Source organism: Halichoerus grypus, chromosome 6 (genome assembly GCF_964656455.1).
Source record: "Halichoerus grypus chromosome 6, mHalGry1.hap1.1, whole genome shotgun sequence".
NCBI classification, from domain to species: Eukaryota; Metazoa; Chordata; class Mammalia; order Carnivora; family Phocidae; genus Halichoerus; species Halichoerus grypus.
In genome coordinates this window covers 58,273,573-58,294,164 of record NC_135717.1, presented here as the reverse complement: position 1 = coordinate 58,294,164, position 20,592 = coordinate 58,273,573, and the positions used below count along the sequence as shown (strand labels likewise).

At 35.0% G+C, this 20,592-nt stretch overlaps 1 protein-coding gene across 1 annotated transcript in view; it reads right to left on the bottom strand.

Annotated features, from left to right (window-relative positions):
* MALRD1 (MAM and LDL receptor class A domain containing 1) overlaps nt 1-20,592 on the bottom strand; it is an 806,170-nt gene that overhangs the window by 410,630 nt on the left and 374,948 nt on the right. Inside the window, exons 26-27 of the mRNA XM_078074136.1 lie at nt 6,240-6,487; nt 2,423-2,714 (exon numbers count right to left, since the gene is read on the bottom strand). Of these exons, the coding sequence (XP_077930262.1) occupies nt 2,423-2,714; nt 6,240-6,487 (540 nt within the window). The remainder of the gene's footprint in view (nt 1-2,422; nt 2,715-6,239; nt 6,488-20,592) is intronic.

Below are 20,592 nucleotides of genomic sequence, written 5' to 3'. Positions count from 1 at the left end.
ATTTGGTTGTTTCTTTTTCTTTTTTTTTTCCCCCTCTTGGAGTCTTTCTACCACAGCCATTTCTACCAGTTATCATACTTTATGCAAAGGAATACCATATCTCCTTTTTAACTCTTACTGTTCTCTTTACTTTCCCTTCCTTCTTTCTTTCTTTTTTTTGTTTCCTAAGGCTAGTCAATACGTTTTCAATGCATGTTCATTTTGGGAAAAAACTGGAACAAACCAATAATCGAGGTGGTCCCAGGTTAGCTCCCTATTTCTTTTGTAATATTATTGCAGACACTCAGTGATACTAGGTTCCTGCTTCAGCCAAATTACCCACTCACAGGACAGGCCACCTTGGCAGCCTGTGTGACACCCTCTTCTCCTGCCTCATGCTTTAGGTGTGCCCACATTCATTATTCGGTCTACTGCGCTCACGCATGGTGCCCCTATCCAGCAAACTGAAGAGTCTTTCCTTCCTATAAGCCCTAGGTGAGGTTCCAAACTCCTGCACATCCTATAAATAAGCCTCAAATCAGATGTCCTCAACTGGGGGTTTTCTTCATTTTCTTTGCATCCTCATAAAGTTTTGTGTATTTCTCCTGGCATTTAATTATAGCCTACCTAATATTAGAGTTACTCAAGGTGTTTTTCCTATTCCCCCTTACCATACTGAGTTATTCTTAAGAGCAGAGATTCTTTTATTTTCCATTCATCAAAAAATTTAATATGATACTTCAAGTATCATAAGGATATACAAAGAACTCTACCATTATTAATATGTGTCCTTCATTTGATAATATACATTTTATACCACTTTGTAGATACTTTGTAATCTTCCTTTTGGAAGTTGTTTTTAACTAACTTTTATCCGAGATTTCACAATTTAAGAATCTGATATTCCCAACAAGACTGATTTGTCCTTCACACATCCCACTTTGTAATTGTTCATTAAAGTTTGAACATGGTTCAACATAAAACTTGCTCCCTCACTACTTAGATGCTATAAGATTATTTTTTCAAAAGACCAGACCTAGACACAAGCTAGTACAGCTGCCATCCAAATAGTCAACACAGAATCGAAAGCAAAGCTTTTCTCAAGGAAGTAGATGAAGTCTGAGGTATCTGAAATGCTCCTGCATTACAATTACATGAGGATACTTATCCCTAAACAGCCTTCAAATGTTCATTGTTTTTCTCTATACTATTCCCCGTAGTGCTGGAAACATGTCAGGAAAAGACTCTGTTCAACTAGTAGTCAACTGGGAAACATTTATCTAGAAACTTCCTCTTAACCAAATTAAAATACTCCCTTTGACATGAATGGAGAAGTAAAGGCAGAAATGCAATGTTCCTTATTCCATCTACCATGCTAAAAGCCAGAGCAAACATTCATTCTTTTTAAAGCACTTTCATTTTCACTAATTATAAAAGATATAATTTATCAAACCATAAGAGATTCTTAATCTCAGGAAACAAACTGAGGGTTGCTGGAGTGGAGGGATGGGCTGGCTAGGTGATGGATATTGGGGAAGGTATGTGCTATGGTGAGCGCTGTGAATTGTCTAAGATTGATGAATCACAGACCTATACCCCGAAACAAATAATACATTATATGTTAATTAAAAAAAAAAGCTACAAAGACACACAAAAAAGATACAGAGTTTAGGAAGGTGAAAAAAAAAGATATAATTTATATACCAAAGGAATGGCACTTTGGGTTTCTTCAATAAACTCATGATTTAAATATTACTATGTCCTATCAACTGACAAAATCTGCTGGGTTTTTTTTTTTCATTTTAATAATATACACAGCATTTGTTTTCATTCCATACCCCTAATATATCATGCAGATTAATGGTGCTTGCTATTTCCACTTCTTAAAACACTGTCACTATACATATTATATTGAACATACACCAACTCAACATTTTAATATAATTCTTTAGACAAATTACCAAAATATATTTTAGTTTAAAAGAGTATATGGACATATTCAATCTCCTAAACTATTGAAATATGTAAATACAACAGTTCAAATCGCAATGTCCGCAGGTCTAAAAAGAATAAATGGCACATCCACAGTCATGCCTAATTAAAACCAAGTAACTTTTTTTTGATGTTCTTATATTTTATTGGGTAAAATGATATTTGTTAAGGATTGAATTCTGAATCAGACTGCAAACAAAGCAGTCTTCTCTTATTTTGCTGATCTAAGAAGCAGCTGACTAAATAGAACTCAGAAACTGGTAAATACACTGAAGCTTGGAGAAAATTTGGAGGACAGCATTATGTGTCAAAGCTTGAAAGATTTTTTTTTTAGATTTTTTTCTTTATGAAAGCAATGAATTACTAGGTATTTATATCATTTCTTTTCCATTTTTTTCCTTCCCTTCCACCAAGCTGTAAAAATACCAAGCAATCACAACTTAAAATGTACCTGTTGGAAGAGGTGCTGCAAGTTCTTCTTTCATGGAGAACTGGGGTGATAGACAACTCTTTGTAAGCACAATGTCATCCAGGGCAATATCACCATGGTGTCCTTCACCAACTCGACCTTCAAATTTAAGTTGGAAGTCCTCATCATCAGACAGTGATAGTTCTTTCCGCTGCCAGAAATTGCCTTGTTCTACAGTGAGGTTAAGTAGGACCTTTGTTTGGTTGGAGACTGATACCTGGGTCAAGGTGAGTGCCCCAATGCCATTTCCATACATGTGATAATGAAAAATTATCTGTAACCAAAAACAGGAATATTGTATATAATTAGTACGATTAACTCCACTTTGCTTTCAATTATATCATATTGCCCTCTCCTTTATTAACAGACTCTCAAAGGAAAACTAGATCTGTATGCCCTATTGTTCTGTGAGTACTCTAATACTGAGTGAAGTCAGGCCAGCCTTAAATCATAAGTTAACGATCCATGGAAGACAGAGCAATAAGAATCAAACAGAAATTTAGGTGAAAAACTGAGCTGAGTTTATTTTCTTTCTCTGACTTCTAAATGGAGAATTTCCCAATAAACTCTTAAAGTCCACTGCCAAAGGAATAAATCATTAAAAAGTGATCTATCATCTAAAGACTTTTCATGATTAAGCAATAGTAGGAACTACAGAAGACCATTTTTGGTCTCATAAAATTTAAAGCATTTTCTTCAAAACAGTAGAGTACTCTGTTGCTTATTCTACCATATTCTTGCACTAGAAACACATTTTTAGATCTACATCTTCAGGGCTCCACTATATACCACCAAACTACCAGAACAGCAGTTACCCAAATTTAGTTGAAATGCTAGAAACATGATCTAAGAGAGCAGCCTTGGGCATGCCCCCCACTAAGAAAAATTCATATAAGTATTTCCAAAGATTAACACTTCAGTGTTTCAAAGATGGAGTTTACCAGATTTTTAGTAATTGTTACACAGAAGGGTATTGTTAGAAGTAATTGTTACACAGCATTTTTAAGCTTTTGTCTTGTCATGTGTATGAATGAGGGAACATAGTAAAGATGAGTGATCCCCACTCACCAGAAAAAAGGTATTTTTGAAACACTAGCAGTCACGTATTATTATACCCTAGAGAAAGAAAGAAATGAATGTGCTTAAGGGTAAAGAATTTGATTAAACAAAATATGCAATGCACACTTCAAAAAGCATCAACTTAGAATAAGTAAGCCATGTGAAATGACCCTTCTCAAATTTCCTAGCTGATGAAACCTTCAGGTATTCTTCTGTGATCCAAAATTGTCTCTTCTGTTGACGAACCTTCCCAACATGAGCTCTGTGACCAATTTGACTTATTCTGAGAGAGGACCCACGAAATCTGGGTTATATGACTCATTAGAGTAAGAAACATAAGGGGCCCATGGCCAACCTCTTGAACAGCATCAACAGATACCAGAGAAAACAGTCTGATGCCCATAACACATGTCTGTATGGATCCCCTGCAGCCATAGACATGGCCTTTCTAATGGTCTGTCTTGTTTTGTCTTATTTGGGCAACAAATCTGAGGCCTACCTTTCTAATTGCAATAAATATTTCCCTTTCTTCTTGAGGCCATTTTTTGAATGATCCCATGTAGTTAACATGCAAACATATAAACACCTCTATTTCTACAGAAAACACTTGACAACAACATAGTCTAATCGCAGGGCATTGTGAGGGAATAAAACTCTGCTAAGTATGAGATTCGTCTAGAGAGGCACTTTCTCTGGAAATTTCAGAGTTACTCAAAGGTCTCATCTCTTCCCCACATTGATCTGTCTCATTCCTCCCACCACCCATCCCTAAAAAGGAAGAAAAGTCTTCAATTTGATTTTGTTCTGCTTGAAGGCATTCCACAAGGTCAAGTGACAGAAATATTTTTCACGAAATTTGGGAGGTCACTCTGCTTACCTGATATACATATTTTTTATATGAGCGACACAATCATTCCCAGCATGACCTTTCCTCACTTCTTTGTATTCAATCTATATCATAAATATTCATAAAATGAACCATTCATCATTAATTTTTTGACATTTCTTCTAGGCATATTTCATTATTCTCACACAGATGTTTAAAACAGTGGGGGACTACAGTTCCAGGACCAGGGTAAAATAGAGATGGATGAAATCCTGAGTTACTACAGTATGAAAAACAAACCTTTGGAGCATTTTCAGAGGAAGCCTAAGTAGAAAAGCCAAGAAGTGAAGCTGGAATGTTATACATTTTATGTTTAATTTTTAATTAGCTTTCTAAAACTAAAACAAATTTGTAAATTTCAGAGTATCTATGGATGTAGAGAGATTTATAGATAGAGACTTGACATAAAATCTGGTGTGCTTGGGCTTTGTTTTGGAGAGTTATCAAGTAATTTGGAAAACAACAAAAACAGACAAGAAATATATTAGATTAAAATTCATTTGTTTGCTAAACTAATTTGATAAAGTTTATTGTTATTCTGTATAATTTGTTATATCTTCTTTAGACTGTTAACTCTAAAACTCTGATCTGATCATGTCATTCTCTTGCAGAAAATTCTATCAAATGTGCCTCAAGAGATAACAGAAATGAGTTTACCCACTAAGAGTTAAACTAGGAAATCAACTTAAGATGAGACAGAAAAACTTCCAACACAAACTAAAAGTTTAACATGTATTAAAACCATAACAATGGTAGGAAGTGAAGGCTGCTCAGTACAAAACAGAGGAGCAATGTAATGGGTGCAGGGAATTTGGGGAGCCTTGGGGAAAAGGTTTAAAATGCCTCCTTCCAAAGGTTAGGGCTCTGTGATGGATAGGGCTCTGTGGTGGAGGCGGGTACACAAGGATATTATACTTTGAAGACTAAAGATTTCAATCATGGTATTATCTTCCAGCCTGATTCTTTGATCAGCTGACAACTTTCTGAATGTAATTTGCTTTTGTTTCAGTGTTCAAACACAGAACTCACCAGTCAGAATACGTGTGTTCAGATCTTATGGAGACAGCATTTCTCATTGTAAATATAAATGGCACATTTATTCATATACCATTCTCTTGTAAGCAAGATTCTTGTGAAGTCATCTCTGAGAGATTAATTTACATTATATGTAAAGCTAAGTTTAGATCCTAACTCAGCTGACTCAAATCCTTTGTGAAATAAAAACAATCAATAAAGAAAAGTGAAGGACCTGAAAATACACAGTCATCATAGAGGGTGGTTGTCCCAAAGAACCATACAATCCTATTTATACTTTCAATAGTACTAACATTTTCCTTAAAGCTACACGGGATAATAGCCAAACCATCTTTTCCTCCCGCCTACAGAAGTTCTTCTACCTTTTTTAGGGCTAATTTTAGTCTTTCCTTTTTCAGAAGACTTCTTCAACCACTTTATAGTGGTTCCAACTATCTCTAATATTCCTTCTTGGGAATATTTATATACTACTTGAATTTTCTTTCTGACAGTGAAATTCTCATAATTCCAGTAAGTACTAAATTCCTTGAGGGGAAGCAACTGCATTTTACTTCTTCTGTACTATCCATAGTTTACAGATAAAAACCATGAGTTTTCCAGTGGTTTTCAAAATTCAAATACCTATGGAATTTATCAATAGGATAAATTCTTCCCAGTTCTAACAATCCTTCTCTTTCATCCTTACTGTACTTTTCTCCTTTCCATACATATCCTAGGTTGAAGAAATTCAATCTCAGCTTTGGTCTGGTCTTGGCCATCCTATTTTCTGTATTAGCGCTCTCAGCAGTCACTCACAACGTTTCTGGGTTTTTCTCTTACCTTGCAGTTTTTGCTTCTTCTGCTTATGACTGGGCTTGAAATTCTGGCTGCTCTCATGGGCTGCTGAGGAAACAAGCTCTTTATGAAGATGTAATGACCAGAGGAGTTTCGTAAGGTGTGATCAGCAGCTGGCTCTGTGCCTACAGCAGGGATGCTGCTAGCTTTCAGATTCCAGTCAAAGTCATCATCCTGCTCCTGCTCCCAAGAACAAAGGTCAAACTCAAAGTCACAGCGCCCACTGGAGGTACCTGGAAAACATTTCCCAATTTATGGTAAAGAGAAAAAGGAAATTAATGGACTTTAAGATATGCAATCCAAAATTACCGTGATCTTGACCCATCGTGTAATAGTCGACACCTTAGAAGATTATCCTGACATCAGCACTAAAATAGAATATTTTAAACCTATGTTTAGTAGTTAATGTTTCAGCATTTTATCTCATTTGGAAAAGACTTAGATATCCAATAAATTCAACTCAATTTATCATTTAACCTAGCAAAACTTCAAAGTGTTAGGTGACCAAAGATTTTGAAAGCTATTTAATAATTTGTCTACAAACCTTTTTATCTTTTAACCAACTTGTTCTTAACGATTAGCCATGAAAACTTCCAGAGACAAAATCAACCATTATCTTAGGTCCTTTTTGCTGGCAAATTGCACCAGTCGCAACTTGAATTGAACTAATAAGTTCAGGTAAAAAAAAGCTGATTATCTAGAGAGGCTTGTGAAGATGTGGGAGTAGGACAGTTCATAATTTGTTACTACTTAGTTTTCAGAAACTAAGGTTTCTGAGAATTAAAATTGTGATAAATGTAATTAAGATGCTAGAATGGCTCAGGGAAGCAACTCTGTATGTAAGAAAGTAAGAGGTGTATAAAAAGGCATAAGGAATGAAAATACATTTTTGTTGAGGGGAAAAAAAGTGATTTTGTCCTAAAATGAAACTGTTTATTTAAACATAGAAGGCTTACAACAAAATCTGTATTGAAAAAGAAAAAGAAAAAGAAAAAAAAAACTTGTAAAAGATTTGTGAGGGGGAATCTCTGGAAAAATTTTTTCCAGGGTGAGGACTGACTAGGATTGGAATAAATGAGCTTTAAAAGTACACTGGTATAAAATTGAAATTCGGCTTCTCTCTCTACTAAAAAGACAAAGTTTTCTTGGATTATTGCTCTGCTCTTAATAAGAAATTGTAGGCAAAGTTTCTGTTTTGTCTTTAATCAGGTCTTTGACTACGTGAAACAGTTAAAATTTCTCAAAATTAAAGGAGCAAAGTTTTGCTAACAACTAGATAACCTGATGTTTTTGCCTATGAAATCCATTGTTACCACCTTGGTTAAATAAATGATGAGACATTAAGTTTTATAGTGATCTGTGATCCTATTTAGGCATGTGCTTTAGAGCCTTCTGATATTTTTAACAAATTTCCCAAACATTAAAATTCTGAATAGAGTATTTTTGACTAAAAGAAAAAAGAATATTTTAGTTTGCTACACATAGCTATTTCCATGGCTTGTGCAAATTTATTTCTCCACAAATCTGGTTCCCAGTCCCAAAATCAATGAGAAGATATTTTAGCATTACACACATTTCCTCCTCCAAACACCTATTTGGTCGACATAATTTTATTTCTTCTTTCTTCTCATCTTTGCTCCTCAGGGTCTGGTAGGGAATTTAGAAAGCTTCTTATTCAATACAGTTTGGCTTGGGAAATGCTGCCTAAAGCAAAAGTCATTAATCACTGAAACTTTTTTTTTTTTAAACATAATCCTCATTTTAGAGATGCGAAAATTGTGAAACAGAAAAGGTAAAAAGTGTATTAACTGGAATTACAATAATTTGCAGAAATTAAATATGTGACGTTGCATGAAATACCAACTATCTCTCCCAGGTTCCTAAAAATATTTTATTACAAACGTTGCTCGTGTTTTCTTCTACTTCCAGGACAGCAAGAATGATTGAGGTCAACCATGACCTTATTTATTTTCTGCCTGCTGGATCTATCCATTTCTTTTTATTTTTATTTTTTTTAAAGATTTTATTTATTTATTTGAGAGAGAGAGAGAGAATGAGAGACAGAGAGCACAAGAGGGAAGAGGATCAGAGGGAGAAGCAGACTCCCTGCCGAGTAGGGAGCCCGATGTGGGACTCGATCCTGGGACTCCAGGACCATGACCTGAGCTGAAGGCAGTCGCTTAACCAACTGAGCCACCCAGGCGCCCTGGATCTATCCATTTCTAATAGATGGGTGTAGATATCTCCAACTATGATAGTGGATTCCTCTATTCTTGCAATTGTATTAGTTTTTGATGTTGTTTGACGTTCTATTTGGTGCATACACATTAGGGATTGTCATGCTTCCTTGCGGAAGTGACTCCTTTATTGTTAGATGATGCCTTTATTTATCCTTGGTAACTTTAGAAGTTTTTATTTTACCTTCACTTCTTCTCTCGGGCTCTCTTTCCCTTTTGTAGACTTGAGTTTCTGACAGATTATTTTCCTTCCTCTAAAAACTTAACTTTTTTTTTTCCAAAGTAGGTTTTCTGGCAAAAAAATAAAATTTTCTTGATCTGTGTTTGTGTGAGAAAGTTAAAGTATTTGTCCTTCATTTTAGAAGGATAATTTCATAGGGTATGAATTCAAGGTTGTTAGTTTTTTTGTTTTTCCCCCATAACACTTTAAATGTTTCAATCTACTTTCTTCTCATTTCTGTAATTTCTGAGAAGTATAATCCTTACATTTTTTCCTCTATAGGTAAAGTGTCTTATCCCTCTGACTTCTCTAAGGATTTTACTTTGATTTTCTGTATCTTGGAAATAATATGTGTAGGTGTAGGGGTCATTTTTCATTTGGTTGGTTGTTTTGTTTTTATTTTGTTTTGTTTGCATTTATCCTGCTTTACGTTCTATGCTGTGTTTTTGTGTCCAACATTCATTTGGGGGAAATTCTTAGTCTTTATTCCTCCAAATCTTTCTTCTGTTCCTTTCTCTCTTTCTTGTCCATGTGGTATTCCCACTACACACGTTACACCTTTTGTTGTAAAGTCTTTGGATATGCTGTTGTGTTTTCTCAGTCTTTGTTCTCTCTGCTTTTCAGTTTTGGAGATTTCTATTGTGATGTCCTCTAGCTCAGATACCATTCTTCAGCTGTGTCTAGGCTACTAATAAGCCCACCAAAGCTTATTCGTTTCTGTCACAATAGTTTTGATCTCCAGGATTTCTTTCAGATTCTTAGGATCTCCATCTCTCTATTTACATTGCCCATCTTTTCTCACATGCTGTTTCATCCACTAGAGGACTTAGCATATTGATCATAGTTATTTTAAATACTTGGTCTGATAATTCCAACATCCCTGCCGTGTCTCTTTCTGATGCTTCCTCTCTCTTTTCAAATTATGGGCTTTTGTCTTGGTGTTTTTTTGATTGGTTTTTTGGTTTGTTTTGCCTTTCAGCAGGCCATGTGATATTTTCTTGATAGCTGGACATGATATACTGGGTAAAAGGTACTGCTGTAAATAGGCCTTAATGTGGGGAGAGGGGAGGTATTCTACAGTTCTATGATTAGGTCTCAGTCTTTTAGTGAACCTGTACCTCTGGACTGTGAACCTAACAAGCGTTTCTCAGTTTTTTTTCTCCCCCCCCCCCCCACCTTACGTGGAACAAGATATCTAGAGAGGGTTAGCAATGGAGAATTCCCTTCCACCAGGTCAGTTAGGCTCTGAGAATACCCTGGCAGTTGAGGCTTTCATTGTCTGAGGGAATGCCTTGTGAGGAAGAGCAGAGTGCTCTGTGATACCTCAAAATGGTGTTTTTCCACCTCCTTCTGTTGGAAGCAGAAGATTTTTCTCCAATATTTACTGGGAACATGGTCAAACTTCTCACAATATTATATTTACACAAAATATTACCTCACAATATTATAGGGTGTCCCGATAAGTGGGTTTCCTGAAGTGAACTCTCGGGCTTGTCCACGTGGCAACTCCAGCACTTCATCAATGCCAATTCAGATTTTGTACCCGGGCGCTGGTTCTGTTAGTGGATTCTGCTCCTGAGTCTCTAATCTTCTCATGTGTGACTCCCTAGGTTCATTTGCCGCTCTTCAATGTTGGGGACATTTGTCCTGTGTCCTCCTCTTTTATGAATTCAATAAGGGTTCTCGATATTTTAGTCTCTTCAGCCTTTGACTTGTTAGAACCGAGTTGTGACCTCTAAAATCATCATATACAGCACTGGATAGTAGGAACCACACAAATATCTTCCTATAATTCTGCTGGTAAATTATAAAGCTAATGATGTAAGGGATGATGTTGTAAAACTGAACATTGTGTTACTAAGAGCTTGTATCTTATAAAATTGTATGTTTAGGACACTTTTCATGTTCTTTATTTTTATGTGCATGATGCAGCATAAAGCCAATGAGTAATCCGATCTTAAGTAATAAAATGTACAGGTTAGAATCCTTTGATGATAGTAATTCTTTATTAAATTCTCTCTGAATATTAAAGTGAAAAAATCTTAAAAATCATAATTATATGTGAGGTGGTGCCCCAAAACTAAAAATACTAAAGAAGAATCAAAGTTGCAGCATGTTGGTAAGTATTTATATAAAGATTTGTCTCTTCAAGAATGCTCATTTGAACAAGTACTCAAATATTTCAGGAAATTTAATGTACACGAGAGTAGGAATGATTCTGCCACCAAAGCTCTCAGGGCCCTGTTCTTCAGTGCACACGCCAAAGGAAGACAGGTGCACATCCCAGCTGAAGCCACAGCAATTCTGGGACAAAGATTCTACACTATTCTATTACATCAGACTCTTTAAGAATCTCCAAATTATGCTAGGCATCAAAATCATGTCTTTCTTTATGGATTCATTCTTACAGTTAGCATACGTCAGGTACAATGGTTTAAATACACAAAGTAACTTCTATGTTATTTGTAGCTAATAAAGTAGAAAATTTGAAAATACATGGATCTTACCATTGTTTTGATACCATTTTGGAGTGTAAAGACCACAAGATGAAAGTTAATTTCATCTTCCAGCAAAAAACTTGCCCAATAATGAAGAATGGCCTAAAATAATTTTCAGTTTTTGAAATAACTAAAAATTAATTAACTTAAGAAAGCATCAAGACCAATATGCTGTTTAAAATGGTTTAATTTAACAGCAAGGCTAACACTGATTTTTAATACTTTCAAGGATAGAGAAAATTTCTCTGTCATAATTCTGTCACCAAATGAACACGATGGCATTTTCTATCCAATTGCTTTCTTTATTTTAAAATTGCATTTGAAACATTCTGGTAATTTACTCTTTCCTACAATAGATGGTAATAGGCTCTTTTGCTTTAGAATACTAAAGTTCTCCTAAGTATCCTTTCAGGGGCCTGGGAGGTAAATACATGAAAATAATAATGAACCCCAACCCAGCATCAAGTTTAGAATCTGAACAGTCGTCTTCATTAAAAATTATAAAATGAAGTAACTAATTCAGTTGACCTTGTGTTAGAAAATTTAGCAGCCCATGAAGACTAGATTGCCATATAGACCAGCATCCAGAAAGGCCACTTGCATAAAGAAATGATGTGTGCTGGGGAAAATCAGATTTGTTCTGTTTCAAAAATCATACAAATGCTGCTACATGAATTTCTATCATGTAAATTATATTTTTCTTTTAATATTTCCTATAGTTTTGAAGATACGTTTCCTTGGAAAGTTTAATTCTAATGTATCGGCGGGGAAAATACAATGAGCACGCATAAGTCATTTGGATTTCACATCACTGTGGTGAGGGGGGACAACTTATAATTTCCTATTTCACAATTTCCCATGGGTGCCAGGTGAGAAAGGCAGCAAACAGTCTTCTGTGCAGATGCCAATTCCTGTCATTTCATGCAGCAATTAAATGCAAGCACCAGACAGGTGTGCCATCAGGAAGACAATGATCACCTTTGTCTCCAGCTGTATCATCCATCAAACCAGTTTCTACCTTTCTAAATGCTATAATTTTTCCATCGATCACTATTTTCCTGAGCATGAAATATCAGTTTCATTAAAAAAAACTCATAATTGGGCGCCTGGGTGGCTCAGTTGGTTAAGCGACTGCCTTCAGCTCAGGTCATGATCCTGGAGTCCCTGGATCGAGTCCCGCATCGGGCTCCCTGCTCAGCGGGGAGTCTGCTTCTCCCTCTGACCCTCCCCCCTCTCATGTGCTCTCTCTCATTCTCTCTCTCTCAAATAAATAAAATCTTTAAAAAAAAACCTCATAATTCTGAAAGACCATAACCTAAATTCTTTTAAGACTCAACCATCAAATTCCTAAAATTAAGATCTCATCGTTCTATTCAATTATTCATTTAATATAAATTTTTTGAGCATATGCTATAAATAAGGCACATTTAGGAAGATAAAAAAATAACTGGAAAGGGGGCTACTGTGTATTGACCATAATCTGTGTCAGGTTCTGAGCATTCTCTTTATTAATGTTATTTTATTCAAGTCCCACAACATATCAGTATAATAGTTGTTATTTTTAGTTTGGTTGATGAGAAAGCTGAAGTTCAGAGTACAATACTAAGCAAAGTATCACTTTGTAAGTAGCAGAACTATGAGTTGAAGAATTATATAAATGGAACCCTGTACCACACTACTCCCCTTTATAATGTGGTGTGCAGTGCTCCAGGGTGGGGGCTGCAAAATAATAAATAACAAATCTACAAAATACTACAGGGTAAGAAACTGTATGTGTCTATTAGGAAATCCTTGAAGAGATCTCTTTGTCTATAGGTAGGCAGCTATGAAAAGATGGCAGCCATCCACTTTGGCTTGGTTCTTCTTGAGGTAGCATGGTGCAGTTTATCAATTCTTTAACTTTGTTCATCTAAATATGAATGTCCTATGGATGTCAATTTGTCATCCAAAGGAAGAAGGTTCTGTAGTCAAATGAATATGATGAATCCTATAAATTATATCCGTCTTTGGGAGATTTAAAAATACACAAGCATATTATTAACACACGAGCTCTGAGAATTCCCACAATATGGAAACTATTTCTTTATATAACAAAGAATATTCCCAACCTATCTAAGGAAGCTATGGATTTATTTATTTACTTATTTAGTAGAACTATGAATATTATGTAGATTACTATATTGATGAGGCACATGACAAGTTTTACAAATGCTATTAAAATAAACAAGAAAAAAAGCATAATTTGAGAAATTAGTTTCCAGTTATAAATGGGGCATTTTCTCAGCTTTGTGACTTTGGAGACTGTATTAGTTTTTTAGTGCTTCCATAATAAAGTACAACAAAATGGGTAGCTTTAAACAATAGAGATTTATTCCCTCAAAGTTGCTAAGGCTAGCAGTCTGAAATCAATGTCTGCAGTACCATGCTCTCCGTAAAGGCCCTAGTGGAAAATACTTCCCTGACTCTTTATAGCTTCTCGTGGCTACTGGCAATCTAAGCATTTCTTGGCTTGTAGATACATCCCTCCAATCACAGGGCAATCTCTCTGTGTGTTCTCACACTATCTTCCCTCTGGTTGTCTATGTCCATATTTCCCTCTTCTTAAAAGAATAACAGTCATTGGGTTAGGGCGTACCTTAATCTAGTATGACCTCATTTTAACTCAGTACATCTGCAAAGACCCTGCTTCACCTAAGGTCACATTCACAGGTTCTTCGTGGACATAAGTTTTGGTAAGACACTATACAACCAAGTACTGGTATGATTACATTTTTTAAAGTAACTCTCTTGGGCTTTTGAGATATATAATCACATCATTAGAAAATAATTATAATTTAGTGTTACTGTATTCATTTTATGCCTATATATATATATAATGCCTAGAACCAGAACAAGAGTATTAAATAATAATAATAAACACTCTTAATATAATCTTGATTTTAATGAAAATATTTCATTGTTTCCTTCAATTTGTTCAATCACCTATAAGATGTTAAAGTTCTATCATTCTATATATTACAGAAATGGGTGTTAAATTTAAATAAATATTTTTAGCACCTTTCAGTTTGATATGATTTTTTTTTTTTGGTGGTTTATCTGGTTACATGGACAGTGTGTTACTTCTTTAAACAGTGTAAGATCCTCACCTCAAAGTTTATGATGTAATGATTCTATTGCTGAATTTGGCTTGCTACCATTTTCAGTTCTTCTACATTTATATTCACAGAGAGTCTGAACTATAGTTTTCTTACTTTTCTAATTTTTTGGAGGCTTCATTATCAGTGATATATTAGCTTCACAAAATAAATTCAGTCATTTTATATGGTTAGAATAGTTTCTTTGGTCATTATCAGTTCATTAAAATGTGATAGAACCCTCTCTCTCAAGAGACAAAATTGAAGGACATTTGTTGATAACTTTATTTGATAGTTAATAGTCTATTCAGGTTTTCTGCTTCATTAGTTAATTTTGGTCATTCTTCTCATAGAGAATTAACTATTTCATTGACATTTTCAAGCTATCACAAAGTTATTGGTTTCTAAATGGTTATTAATTCCCCTTTAACAAGGTTACATTTATTCAAATGTGTTTTTCTTTTTTAAAATTAAAAATTGGTGTTTTGTCTACTTTGTCTACTTAAAAAAATAACATACTTTTGAATTTGTCATTTGAATTGCTTGTTTTCCAAACTATTACTTCTTTCTCCTGAGTTTAATACTATTTCATTTCCAATAAATTTTTATTTTTAAATAATTTCAAACTTACAGAAAAATTGTAAGGGTAGCATAGCACCAGAAATCCTTTTGACAGTTAAATAAAATAAGGGAATAACTGTTCTGAATAATAAATTTATTCTAAAAAAATCAACAACTTGGAAGAAATGAGAAAATATTTGTAAAAAACACCTTAAAACTGAAACAAATCTGAATGAGACTCTATCCATTACAAAAACTTAATTCATAATAAAATATTTCCCACACACCCAGGTTTTTTTTGTTTTTTTTTTTTTAAGATTTTATTTATTTGATAGAGAGAGACACAGTGAGAGAAGGAACACAAGCAGGGGGAGTGAGAGAGGGAGAAGCAGGCTTCCCGCCGAGCAGGGAGCCCGATGCGGGGCTCGATCCCAGGACTCCGGGATCATGACCTGAGCCGAAGGCAGACACTTAACGACTGAGCCACCCAGGCGCCCCCCCACACACCCAGTTTTAATCTCAGATGGCTTCATGGGTGAAATCTATTGAACTTTTAAGGGTGAAATTATATCAACTTACACAAACTCTCTCAGGACATAAGGAAAAGAGAACTCTTCCCAACTCTCCTTATGAAGCCAGTATAATGCCAATACCAAAGGCAGACAAGCAACTACAAGAAATTTAGAGACCGGGCGCCTGGGTGGCTCAGTGGGTTAAGCGACTGCCTTCAGCTCAGGTCATGATCCCAGAGTCCTGGGATTGAGTCCCACATCAGGCTCCCAGCTCAGCGGGGAGCCTGCTTCTCCCTCTGACCCTCTCCCCTCTCATGCTGTTTCTCTCTCTCTCTCAAATAAATAAATAAATAAAATCTTAAAAAAAAAAAAAAAGAAATTTAGAGACCAATATCCCCCATAAACATAGGTGCAAAATCTTTAACAATACATTTTATCAAGGAATGTGTTTGACTTAATGTTCAAAAATCAAATAATGTAATTCAACACTTTAACACAAAAGGAGAAAAAAATCATATGATCTTCTCATCTAGATGCACGAAAGGCACTGATAAAAGTCAACACTTCTTTATGATAAAACCTGATGTAAACTAGCAATAAAAGAGAACTCATTCAAACTGAAAAAAGAAACCTGTGAAGAACATATGCTAGTTTCATACTTAAATGTGAAATACTGCAAAATTTCACCCTAATACTGGGAACAGGGTAAGGTAGTCAAAAGCACCTCTTTTATTCAAGAACTGTCCAAAAGTTCTAGTCTGTGCAATAGGAAAAGAAAATCATATAAAACATATAAAAACACAAATTAAATCAGTTGCCTACATAAAAAAAATTCTAAGAAATCTATATGGCAGCTACTAGAACTCTTAAATAAATTTGATAAGGTTGCAGGGTACAAGGAAAACATAAAAATCAATTGTATTTCTATAAGTTAGCAGCAAAAACTTAGAAGTTGAAATTAGAAAATAATTTTATTCACAATAGTGTGAAAAGAATAAAGTACTTGGCAATATATATTAAAAAGACATGTCTATACTGGACTTGCCAATACAGGATGTCTATACTGGGAACTAAAAATACTGTTGAAAGAAATTAGGGAAGACCTAAACAAATGGAGAAGTGTACCACTGGAAGACTCCATATCATTAACATGCAGTTTTTCTCCAGTTTATTTTATAGATTCAATATGACCCTATCTGAAATCCCAGAGAGTCTCTTTGTAAAAATGAGCAGATATATAGTAAATATGCAGACATGTAATGGAAAGGAGTGTGAGAGAACATTTCTGGGTGATATAAATGTTCTATATTTGTGATATATGTGCATGCATTTGTCAAAATATCAAATTGTGATGTATGCACTATATATTTTACTTAAAAAACTAAGAACAAATATCAAATTCTAATTATTTAGCTTGCTTCTAACAGTGATATATGTTGACAGTTCTGAAATTGGAATGCCTTCTGCATATTCTAGATTTGAGCAATTAAATATAAAGATTGATTAAAATTGGTACTAGGCTGTTGTTGTTGGAGGTGAAGGTGACAAATATGAAAATGTATTGGATTAAAATTGGTGGTATCCATGGTGGATGGATGGATGAATGGATGGGCAGATGGAGGGCTGGATGGGTAGATTGGTAGGTAGGTAAATAGGTAGATAGGTAGGTAGGCAGGTAGATAGACGATAGGCAGGGAAATATATAAAGACACATGTGTACATATACATATATTTACTAGCTCTGTCCACTGAGAAGGCCAAGAAGCAATGACACATTACAAAAAATAATCTTGATTTTTAAAATATCATTCTCCACTAAAAAGAATCAGGGCTCTTTAGAGCTGATATCAAGTCTGGGGAAGAAAAATGTATAAGATGAGCCTGGGATATTCTGCTGTGCAAGATAAAAGGATGTGATCAAAGAACGATGAACACATTTGAAAGTTCATAGAAGATAGTTTATAGGAGTTCGTATTAGACTAATCTGGAATAATTTGATAATCAGAAGAGATCAGGATAATTAATTATAACCCTTTGGATGAAATTTAAATCTATGAGACCATAATAATATAAATAAATAACAAGTAAAGAAACAAACAGAGCAAAGGCAAAGCTCTCCTTTATAGTAGAAAACCAATTTATGTGGAGTGAAGACATAAGAAAATCATCAGTGGGCTATATGACCCAGCAATCCCACTTTTGGGTATATCCAAAAAAATTGAAGTCAAGAACATGAAGAGATAGCTGCACTCTGATGTGCATTGTGGTATTATTCACAATAGCCATGATACAGAAACAACCTAAATGTACACTGATGGGAGAATGGATAAAGAAAAGGTGGTATTTACATAAAATAGAATATTATTCAGCCATAAAAAGGAAATCCTGCCATATTTGACAACATGGTTGAATCTGGAATATGCTAAGTGAAATAAGTCCATCACAGAAAGAAAAATACTGCATGATTTCACTTATATGAGGTATTTAAAATGCTCAAACTCAAAGAAGCAGAAAGTAGAGTGGTGATTGTTAGAAGTCACAAAGAGGAGCAAATGGGGAGTTGCTGTTCAATGGGTATAAAGTTTCAGTTATGCACGCTGTAGAGGTCTACTATACAACATAGTGCCTATAGTTAGCAATACTGTATTTTGTCCACTTAAAAATTTGTTGAGGGTAGATCTCACGTTAACTGTTCTTACTGCAACGGACGGACAGACGGGTGGGCGGATGGACGGACGGAAGGAAGGAAGGAAATCAGTCATCAGTAGGAGCTAAAACTAGTTGAATATTTGACAAGGGCAGCATAATTTCATAGTCACCAGTATTTGCATATGAATTAATAATTATTTTTAAAGGAATTACTTTATAGTAGAGAGATGTGACTGACTGTACCTTAACCAGTTGTTCAAAGTAAACATCAGGAACATTAGCACAAATCAATACCATGCCTCCTGATATGAAGCACTGAGAAGGACCTATGATTACATCCGTGGTATCTTTTTTTTTTAAGATTGTTTATTTTCAGAAAAAGAGAGAGAGAGCATGAATGGGGGCAGGAGTAGAGGGACAGAGAATTTCCAGCAGACTCCCCGCTGAGCAGGGAGCCCAACGTGGGGCTTGATCCCAAGACCCTGATATCATGACCTGAGCTGAAGTCAGATGCTTAACCGACTGAGCCACCCAAGCACCCCTGTATCTGTGGTATTCTTGCTAACACACTGAATATTTTATCTAGTTCTAATAATTAATGACAGAGAAATGATCAAATCTCTCACAATGATTATGAATATTTCTATTTTTATTTAATTCTGTATGGTTTTATTTCACATACTTTGAAGCTCTATTACAGATGCACATTTCTGACATAACTTCTTGATAACTATCATAATTTTCCTTTTATCATTTGTAATTTTTTCAAAAGTCTACTTTTATACTAATTTAAGTACTATGTATATATTATATTTGCTGTCTTTAACAGAATAAGTTTAAATATAAAGTCAGAGATAGGTTGAAAGTCAAAGGTTGGAAAAATACACACCAAATTGTTGTATCATGCTTTTTTAACCAATCAGAAATGTTTGCATTTTAATTGATATGGTTAGGCTAGTTACATTTGATATAATTAATGTTTTGACAAGATTTAGATCTTTCCTTTTATCATTTTTTTCTATTTTTTTAAATTATTATTTTTCCCATTTGTTATTTATTATTTTCTTTCTCCTGTGTTGTTTGAATATTTTTAGTATTCCATTTTAATTCTTCTATCGGGTTTTTAACTGTATCTCTTTACATTTTAGTGTTGGTGTAGTGATTGCATGTGCATATTTCACTATCACTATCTAGAGTTGATACTGTTCTTCATGCAAAATTTTAAGAACCTTGGTACAGTTTAGGGGCGCCTGGGTGGCTCAGTCGTTAAGCGTCTGTCTTCGGCTCAGGTCATGATCCCAGGGTCCTGGGATCGAGCCCCGCATCGGGCTCTCTGCTTGGCGGGAAGCCTGCTTCTCCCTCTCCCACTCCCCCTGCTTATGTTCCCTCTCTCGCTGTGTCTCTCTCTGTCAAATAAATAAATCAAATCTTTAAAAAAAAAAAAAAAACTGAAGCTTAAAAAAAAAGAAAAAAAAAAGAACCTTGGTACAGTTTAATTCCACTCACCTCCTGTTCCTTGTGAAATTTTTGTCATATTGTTCTACCTAGGATATAAAGAGTGCAAAAAATGTATCTTTTCTTTAGAAAAGTCATGTATCTCTTAAAGAAGTTAGTAGAAGAAAAGAGAAAATGTGGTCTTATATATTTACCCACATAATTATTATTACCATCATTCCTTCCTGAAGATTCAAATTTCAATCCAGTGTCATTTACTTTTAGCGTGAAACATGTCCTTTAACATCTTTTACAGTGCATGCTGATGTATACTGATACCTCTTTTTTTTCATTTATCTAAAAATGTCTTTACTTTGCCTTAAGTTTTGAAAGATATTTTCTCTAGATAGAAAACTATGTTGGGATGCCTGGGTTGCTCAGGCGGTTAAGCGTCTGCCTTCGGCTCAGGTTATGATCCCAGAGTCCTGGGACAGAGTCCCGTATCGGGCTCCTGGTTCAGCGGGGAGCTTGCTTCTTCCTCTGCCTGCCACTCCCCCTTGCTTGCTCAGTCTCTCTCTTTCTCTCTCTCTGACAAATAAATAAAAATATATTTTTTTTTTTAAAAAAAGAACTCTTATGTTGATAGGTCCTCCCTCCTCCCCCATTTTAGCAATTTAAATATATTCTTCCAATATCCTAAGGCCTGTTTTTGGTTTTTGTTTGTTTTTATGATGAGAAGCTAACAAGCCTATGCTTGTTCTATTTTATATGAATTTTTTTTCTGGTGTCTTCCAAGATTTTCTTTTTTTTATTTTGTAATGATTTTCATTTACTTTGCCTTAATCATCCTAATCATCTTAAATTGATGTTTCCATAGATTTGGAAAGGTTTCGATCATTATTTGTTCAAATATTTTTCTGCCTCACTTTCCCTCCATTTCCTTGTGTTTCTTCATTAACTTGTATGTAAGAATATTTGATGGGGTCCTGTGGAACTCTAAGGCACTGATCAGGTTCTTTTCACTTTTTTCTCTTCTTAGATAACTTCCAATTAGTAGATCTGTCTTCAAGTTCAATGTTCTTTCTTCAGTTGT